At 36.5% G+C, this 9,312-nt stretch overlaps 2 protein-coding genes across 6 annotated transcripts; both read left to right on the top strand.

Moving 5' to 3' along the window:
* Nucleotides 1-1,892: 1,892 nt before the first annotated feature.
* Nucleotides 1,893-6,688, top strand: LOC104087616 (uncharacterized protein At2g39920). Of its 5 annotated transcripts, XM_009592168.4 has the most exons (7): nt 1,893-2,391; nt 2,855-2,912; nt 3,022-3,074; nt 3,170-3,328; nt 4,434-4,881; nt 5,498-5,698; nt 6,079-6,688. In XM_009592168.4, exons 4-7 carry the CDS (start codon nt 3,259-3,261, stop codon nt 6,290-6,292), a joined length of 933 nt encoding a protein of 310 aa, XP_009590463.1. In that variant the 5' UTR covers nt 1,893-2,391; nt 2,855-2,912; nt 3,022-3,074; nt 3,170-3,258; the 3' UTR covers nt 6,293-6,688. The 5 variants fall into 5 exon arrangements, with proteins under 5 accessions (XP_009590463.1, XP_009590469.1, XP_009590486.1 ...); XM_009592174.4 differs by lacking the exon at nt 3,022-3,074; XM_009592191.4 differs by lacking the exons at nt 2,855-2,912; nt 3,022-3,074 and having other exon boundaries at nt 1,894-2,391.
* A 981-nt stretch (nt 6,689-7,669) lies between these two features.
* Nucleotides 7,670-9,180, top strand: LOC104087659 (glucan endo-1,3-beta-glucosidase). The gene has a single exon (XM_009592202.4). The coding sequence runs from the start codon at nt 7,719-7,721 to the stop codon at nt 8,979-8,981; it is 1,263 nt and encodes a 420-aa protein (XP_009590497.1). The 5' UTR covers nt 7,670-7,718; the 3' UTR covers nt 8,982-9,180.
* Nucleotides 9,181-9,312: the final 132 nt, after the last annotated feature.

The raw sequence follows: 9,312 nt of genomic DNA, 5'->3' as shown, positions 1-9,312 counted from the left end.
GTTCTAAGGGTATGTGGTATAACTTGACACAAATCGTAAGAGTAAATAGAAATATCGAGTGTTGACTGTAGAGAATGAAAAATAAGCAAAGTTAAAAAGAAGATGATTTATGGATTAAGCAAGATAAATCAATCTATGAAACTAAAAAAGGATAACTCTTCAATATGGGAGTGTATGATATCTTGTTACAATGTATGCCAAACTTGATCCTTTACATAAATATAGTCATCCATTTTATAGTGGGAGGATCCTACTTTAGATATAATTAAAAATACATAGAGGGGAACCCATGATAAATCAGTTTTTCTCTAATTTCCGTAGAGATTCTCTCCCTTAGTGCGGCTGTAACGGCTCATGTCCATGAGCTCGATCTTGATTGGACTCGGTATTGGTTTTAAAGCTCGATGTGGGTTTGAACTCGATGCCGACTCGGGGTTCGGTATTGACCTGGGTTCGGTATTGGTTTGCCTCTGGTTCTTAAGCTCGATTCCGCAGCTTCTTAGTATAGTTCGATTTGGACTCGAGCTCGATAATGATGTCGAGCTCGGTATTTAATCTGACTCCGAAACTCGAAACTTGTTCGTGCCTTCTTCAAATCTCACCTCGATATTATGAAGATACTCTTCGGTCCATCTTCACCAATCGTACAAAGGTTGAAAACGATTTTGACCGTATACATTCTCCAACAATATGTTTGGTTAGGCAGTTTCATTTATTTCTTTTGAGAGATTATTGGCTGAGAATTTCAAAAAAGCTCTCTCTTTTGTCAAGGTGAACGATTTAGTGAAGAATTTCTCGTCTAACTTATTTTCTTACTAGGTTATTTCTTCTTTTCTCTTTTTATGTATTGTAGATGTATATTGTACAGTATTGTAAGGGGAGAGTCTCCCTTATTTACCTTCTAGGTTCTTTTGTGAATGGGGGAGTCCTCCCATATTAGATGTCTGCTAGCTAGATAATTTACGGGTCGTTTGGTACAATGATAAATTAATAAGGATATCTCATGGGATTGGCACCTTTTATATTAGTGTAAAATTTATTCTAATATTAGCTAATATTTATAATCAAATACGGGATAAATACAATCTCAAATTCTATTTAGAATTCTTTTCTCATGCCTCGTAACAATCGTTCCCTAGATTATGGTGTCTATCTTAAATACGGTGATTGGTTACAACCTTTAGTAAGGATGTGAACTAGAGAGCTATATTAGGACTTGGAATTTAGGAGGTCAGGTTTATGTCCCCCTCCATTAATCTTCTCTTTTTGTAGTAATATACAAGGTAGGGGTCATGACCAAACTCTCTCTCCCCCATCATCTTAGGAGGTAAAAGTCTTGGTGAATATATTTAAATAAATAAAAAGGGTAGTATTTTGTCCACTATTTAATTGGATATCTACATTTTGTTAGATTTATCTGATTTTCTTATTATATTTGGATTTTTATTTTACTTGGAGGAATGATAGAATATTTATCATAAAGTGATTTAATTTTCCTAAAAGGAAAATATAAATATCTTTCGTAGTTGACAAATCTCTTTCTTGTAGGAAAATATTATGGAATGCTAAAAATTAAGGAGAGTTTTGTTTAGGGAAAGAATTTATTCTCTTATTGATGTAGGTCAATTACCAAACCATATTAAAGTATATTGTCGCTTTTAGTATAATTCTCTTCGTCGTCTGATTTATCGTCATTAAAATTTATGTTGTTAGCTACGCCTTATTATTTCGCCCCCAACATTTGTCTTGTTTTAATTGGTACCGGAAATACTCATTTTCCTAAAGTAAAGCTCCTTCTGTCAAATACATCATAATCAACAGAAGTATACTCCATAGGTACTTCATATGTCCATAGTTGTTCTACTATACAAATTTATACTTATTCTTTCAAAAATTAAAAGCAAATAATGACGTAAAATATTCTCTTTATCAAAATTTGAAACATTCACATTAAAAAACTGCGTTGTTATTATCTGTGAAAAACGAAATTAGAATATTGGAATTAGAACGTTGAGAGTTCTTTAATGCTCTCTTTACCTTGTATGGAATATCTCAAAAGATGTTCATCCAGATTTATCTTGTAATATTATTTGAGATTTGAGATATTACACTCACTTTCTTTATTTCAATTTTTTCTTTGTTTCAAATCAAATGATAAAAGTCTTGCAATGGGACCTATATAAATCAATCAAGCGCAAAATATCACAATTATTTCATCTTTAGGACAAAACGCATTTTTCTGATTGGCCTTAATGCCTTTATATAGTCCCTCTTTCTCAGCATCATTTCTCTAGCTTTTGAAAATGGTGATTAAGAAACATTCGAGATGATCCAGATGGGACACTCTTACAGTCCATTCCAATTTCCTGCAAAATTCAACGTGGATTTCAGGTAATTGAGAAACAAGATTCAATTCTTCAGCTGTTCAGTTGATAAATATATTTAATGAGGTTTCAGTTTGAAACCAGCTCAAAACTCACCAAAACTGAAAATGGGGTTTTTATTATCTTCTTTGAAGACAATTCATATTCTTGTTTTGGTATGAGCTTGATAAAGCTTGTAGATAAGTTGTTTTCTTATCCTCTGTCCCATTGAATGGAAACAGAAAAATGATTATCTAATTGCTGATATTGGTATTATTCTTTTGGTAATAACTTAAATTTTGGAGGATTGCTTTTTGACCCTGTTTGGCAACAACATCTGACGTATTAATCCCATTTAAAGAATCTAATTAATTGGCGAGATTGACTGAATTGTAACTCTGATTATTGTTATCTAATTGCTGGGTTTATTCTTGTTGTATAAGAGCTTATAAACTTTGAGAGTGATTTGCTTTCTGTTTGTGTTTTTTTAGTGTAAAACTCAGATTTGGAGTAGTGTCCTCAAGAGAAGAGAACATCCAAATTAATGGGGTAGGTTGTTATTTTTGGGATGCTACTAATAATGAATGAAAGCGATCAAATTATGATTATGCAAGTAACTTTTTGTAAAATTGAGTTGTTTGTCTTTTTTGAGTGATAGGGCAAGAAGGTACCATGTGGAACTACTCGCATGAAATTTTAAGGAAGCTTCTTGTAAATTGTTGGAATCTGTTGACAATTATATAGCTTGGAAGCTTCCTACTTTCACATTCAGGTTTGATCAATTTTGTTGTGTCATCATTCTTCAGGTAACCATGTTATCTTCCAATTGGAAACTGGTAAATCACTTAGAAGGACATTAGTCGAGCTAACATTTCCCCGTCAAAGCGATAAAGCCATGTCTGCGTACGGGCATATGATGGAGAGGGAATTTTCTGCTCAAAGTCTTTCAACCAGAGGAGGTTCAGGTGTGCATCCTGCTTTCTTTTTCTGATTACAATTGACTATATACTGCACTAGGGTCTTAGCAAATCTTATAAAAAAGGGCAGAGCCCGGTGCACTAAGCTCCCGCTATGCGCGGGATCCGGGGAAGGGTCGGATCATAAGGGTCTATTGTACGCAGTCTTACAATGCATTTCTGCAAGAGGCTGTTTCCACGGCTCGAACCCGTGACCTCCTGGTCACATGGCAACAACTTTACCAGTTACGCTAAGGCTCCCCTTCTTAGCAAATCTTATACTGAATGCTAAAATTTCATCAAACACATTTGTTGGCTCCCAAATGAACACACCAGTATAAGAGGGTTGCACAAATAATATAAAGTGAGTAGAATATCATTCCACGAGAATTTGGAATTTATGAACTACGACTAATTCCTAGGATTTATAAACTTGCTCTATTCAATCTCATTGCAATCCTAAACCTACTTTTTCAAGTTCGAATTAAGATTCATACCCAAGGTACTAAAGTATTTCCCAAAACATTGAAAAGACAAAATAGCCCTTAAAAGCTCATTTGATGCCCTCAAGGACATAGCGTGTCACGATGGAAAAGTATAATGTCATAGTGGCTCGTGCTAGTTTTGGTGTGGCACACTACGCTGCACAACTTGGTAGAATGGCCAATAACTTTGCGTAGGAGAGTCCAAATGATGAATCGTTTGAATAGCTGGAAACTAGACTTTGAGAAATATGATATTGATTGAGGAATCCTGACCAAATTTCCTATATATTGAGAGTAATACTCTGTTGAACTGAGGTAATATATATTACTTTGAATTGAAAAAAATTCTCATTACCTACACATATATGATAAAATAACATGAGATATACACACAAAACACCAGAAAATATAGCAATTTTAGAAGTATATGACTAATTACATATACTTTTGGCTCATCAACATCTTGTTTTTGGTCTGATGAAGTTGAAGTTAGACTGAGGGCCTGATGAGTGCAAAACTGTCATCGTAATCTTCCAATTTGGAGTGAGAGCCTCAAATCATGTCATCTCTTTCTCACAAGTTTAAGTAATAGCTCCAAATTATAATCATTTACTCGTGACTTGTTGCAGAAGTAGGAAGCCATTATACTCTGGAGACGGGGCTTTACATTACTTCTTTTGCTGCCACAGTCCTCATTGCTGGACTTGTGACAGTTGGCGTTTCGCTAATGACCCTATTGATTACATTGGCTGTAATGTTGCGGTCTTGTCAAACTCAGAGTGCTGGTGTTGTTGAGACCTGGAAATCCACCGATGATTATAACTATTGCAAAACTTTTGTTCTGCATGCGGAACTAAATCTTTTGCCTTCAGCTTCTTTCCCAGCAATTTGCAAAAGCCTTGCTGTTGGTTACATTAAAGACGGTCACTACCTGAAAGACTTAAATATTACAGTTGGATTGGCAGAGCAATACTTCAGTAATCTCAAACCACTTCCTGATGGCTGTGACGTTGTGTTGATGGACATTGATGACCTCTTGCCAGAAGATTCTTTCTATCCCTACCAAGTGCTACATCGGTAATGTTTTTAATTCTTGATATGATGGTCTTTTCTTATGCTCATCCTAGTAGTCGGCATTATCACTAACACTACATTATCTCAGTTGAGTTGGCATTTGTAAATTGGAACTACAAAATTTTGCATATACTTTATGAAACCAGCTTTCCGATTTATTGACACTGAAAAATCAGCTTAAGATGCCCTTAGCAATGCACTGTTCTGGGAATTGTCTACAGTACAATCGGTAGGATGTTAACCTAGATGCGTGTTAAAAGATTACATTTCCTCTGGGTTTGGGATAATTAGATTCAAAGAGCTATTTATTTTCTTGTCAAGAATGTCTTTACTTGCTTTGATGTTTTCTCCAAGTCGGACAGGATATATTTAACCTGCTGAAAGTTTTCTGCATAAGAATCTATATTGCTTTGAAGTTCTTTTGTTCTCCAGAGTATAGATTGGAATCAGTACTAGTACATTATCACTTTCATTCGCCTTTGTGATCTGACAATAGAAACCTCTGATTAACTGTAACCCCAGAAGACCCTAAGAGAACAATATTCTTGTACCTGGCTTGAGTTGACCAACAGATTGGTATTCCCAACTACAACAAATTAACATACTTATTCTTATCCAGATTCAAGGAGCATGTTTGTAGTGATTGCATTGAAGATGTGAAATACCTGAAGCACCTATTTTTTCGACAACTGTACCTGATACTTAAAGATGGTGGGTGGAAACTGATTTTCTTGTCTAGGAAGACTGAGAGACTACATAATACCACAGCACAATACCTTATTTCTGCTGGATTTGGTGGATGGTCATCGTTAATCATGAGGTATTGTTGCTTCCTGAATTACTCGTTCATAACTTTCAAGAATGAATGATCACACGGTTTAATACAATAGATGAATATCTTTTAGCAGATCTTATTTAAATCCAAAAATCCTCCTCGCATATTATGTTTTGGATGTAATACTGTATTTTTTATAATCAATCTTTAGGTCTAATGGGATGCTAAAAGTCAATTAATAAGGTGTTAAAAATGTCATAAGTATGATGAATTTACACAATTACATGACTGCCACCTATCAATACATCAATCAGAAGATCATGCAGTTTAAATTTCTCTATATGTCTTCTCTTATTTGCATTTTTCACTAAATTATTGTTTCTCCTTATTTTGTTGATCTTTCATGGATGGTAATGCTATTGCAGAACTGATAATGAACTGCAAATGGACCTACCTGAATATTTTTCAGTTGGAAGAACTATACTGCAAAAGGAAGGATTTCGGATCGTTGCTGTGATTAGTAGCCAGATGGATGCTTTAACTGGCTCATCTTTAGGAAGACGTGTTTTCAAGCTTCCAAACCCGAATTTTTATTTTCAAACGGGGCATTATACTGAAATCAGAGATGTACTCAAGTAAACTCTGCCGAAGAAAATTTTCTTAGGATATGCATATATAGCGGAACTATGTCTCAACTCTCAACTACATACAGAATTTGGCTTGCAGCTTGCGTAAAGAGGCTATTGTTGATATGTCTTGGTTGGATCCTGATGGTTCTACTCTTCATTTTTTGTAATTTGTATATATTTTACTGCTGATTTGCTCTTAGTGACTCCGCGATTTTTAGCGTTTTAGAACTTTTTCTTCATCTATTTTATTTCATTGCCTGTATTTATTATATTTGTAATGAATTCATATCGTCGATCCAGGAATGTAATATCACCGAGCAAGCTGATTGTATTCCTACACTAAGCTTCTTCAAGTTAGAGAATATTTCCATGTATTCCTTCTTCAGGAATATATTTTGTGCTAAAAGTTGAAGTTTGCTCTAAGTCTTTATTGTATCTAAACATTGAATGCACTCTTCAGTTCTATAATTTAGCTTGACCTGTGAAAGTTGAACTATAATGACACTCTTGATTTTAAGTTTTTAATTTTTTAACAAAGATGGTCTATCTTGTGTCTTCCAATGCGGAATATGATGTCCTGTTTCACCAATGATTTCTGTTAATGAGGTGTTTAATTAGTTTGTCAGCAAAGTGTAACTTTAAAAACAGAACAAATACAAAGGAATCGAATGATTTAACGTGTACTAAGTACATGGATTCATATTGCGACTAAAAATAAGACATAAGAAAAGTAGAAGCTTTCCGGTCGTTGATAACTCGTTTTACATGCGATTTACTAGTACCTTCTTATTTGCCATTTGGAAGATATATATATATATATATATCCACTTTTAAGTTATAGGGTAAATTTCAGGTTTAATTGATTAGAATAATAGGTATTTGTATCAAATCGAACATGATAACCTTAACAAATCTATAATAATCGGTGAGTTATGGTAACCTAAAAATAATGGCAAAGCCATAAATGATTCTATAAAGGAATTCAGAAAAATACTATAATATCACATCTATCTGAACTTAGAAGCTAAAGCAATCTTTTAGTTCCCTAATTTTCCTTCATGTCAAATAAGTTCAACCGTCTATATATATTTATATAACAGAAAAGTTATTTGTGCCTTTTTAGACGGTTTAAAAATGTAATCATTCTTATTCACAAAACCATATTTTGGTTAAACTTGTAAACCACTTTGGACGCGTGGCTCTCTAGCTTAATGTCCATTATTTCGACTGAAATGGCCATTTTTCAAATTGACGTGGAATCATGGGATGAGGGTTCACAAGCTTTTCCCTACAACCTCAACCATCAAATCATTTTCTCCTCCCTCTTGTAACCGCCAGAGTACCCTGCAACCGTATTGAACCAACTATTGCTAACATGCGCTGATACGTACCCTACGCTTTCTTCTCTCTTTCCCTCTAATTCTGCAATTAGCTGAATGAATAATAAAGTAAGCAAAAATTTCACTCCAAGACCTCACGTTTTCAAAATGCTTCCCTCCTTCAAAACTCCCCTTCTCTCTCTCTTCATCCTCTCTCTCTTACTCTCCCCTTCCGCCGCCGTACCAACCACCACTGTCGGCTTCACCTACTCCCCTGCTCCCAACTCTCCACCGCCGGAGCACGTCGTCACCGCCCTTCAGTCACTCAAAATCCCAGCCGTACGCCTCCTTAATCCCAGCCCTACGTTAGTCCGAGCATTTTCCTACTCCAACATCTCTCTTCTCCTCACCGTCCCCAACTACCTCGTTGGCTCCTTCGCTTCCAATCGCTCCGCCGCTACTCTCTGGGTTTACAACAATGTGCTTCCGTTTCATCCTCGTGCTCGTATTTCGCTCATCTCCGTCGGTTCCGACGTCATCACTTCCCCTACTTCCGGCGGTTCTGACCCTTCCGCTGCCGTAGTCCCCGCCATGCAAAACTTGCACCGCGCACTGAACGACCTCGGAATTCGCACCGTCTCAGTTTCCACTACTTTCTCCTTCATCAACGTGATTACGACGGCGTTTCCTCCTTCCTCCGCCGAGTTCCAGGAGCCGGTCAGCTCGCTAATCATCAGGCCTGTGCTTCAGTTTTTGGAGGAAACTAACTCGTCTCTCCTGGTGAATGTGTATCCGTACAATGTTTATAGGCTCCACGGAGAGATTCCAGTCGGTTTCGCTCTGTTTCAGGAAGGCCCGTTCAACTTTCGTGATGACGTTGTTACGGCCGTTCGTTATCATAACCTGTTTGATATGATGATTGATGCCGTGATTGCTGCCATGGCGGTTAGCGGTTACGAGAATGTTCCGTTAATTGTGACGGAAACAGGGTGGCCAAGCGATGGAAGCAACTATGAGCATGTGAATAATGGTGTAAGGGATGCAGAGGAGAGCCAGCTGTACGCGGAGATGTATTTACAGGGGCTGGTTTCGCATTTGAAATCTGGACTTGGAACTCCGCTGAGGAAGGAAGGAGTTTCTGAGGCTTACATTTACCAGTTGTTTGATGAAAGTGAAACGAAGCAGCAGAGCAATTTGAGTAGTGCTCAAGGTGAAATTACAGGGCAGTACTGGGGAGTGATGTACACCAACATGAGCATGAAGTACAACATCAATTTTGACAGTGCTGATCGGAATTCGAGAAAGCTTGGTGTACTTGTTCCCTCAATTCATCTTCTGTGGCTTCTTTCTATGCTTGTTCTAGCTTCATCGCTCTCATGAATAGTAGTGGAAAAAGTCATGCTTAGTTTCTTGATGTTAATAATTGATTGCATGCGGAGGGAAACTTAACTGTAAGAAATAGTATAATTTTCCTTATTGAACAAAATCTATGATTCTTGCTTCCATATTAATCTGATGGTTGTATGCATATCAAGGATACTTGTGCTATACGTAAAGATTGCTGTTGCTTCTCCTTGCATTTCAGATCTTTGTTGGTTTACCAAGGGTTTTCTTCTGATATGTTTTAATGCCTTTTCAGTTTTGTCTTTCATGATAATTGGTTTACATAGATATTGATCCCTTCACGATTACTGATTCTTGCTTCCAATGT

The sequence above is a fragment of the Nicotiana tomentosiformis genome, chromosome 3 (assembly GCF_000390325.3).
Source record: "Nicotiana tomentosiformis chromosome 3, ASM39032v3, whole genome shotgun sequence".
NCBI classification, from domain to species: Eukaryota; Viridiplantae; Streptophyta; class Magnoliopsida; order Solanales; family Solanaceae; genus Nicotiana; species Nicotiana tomentosiformis.
The sequence above is the reverse complement of the archived record's forward strand: the minus strand, read 5'-3'. Positions and strand labels throughout refer to the sequence as shown.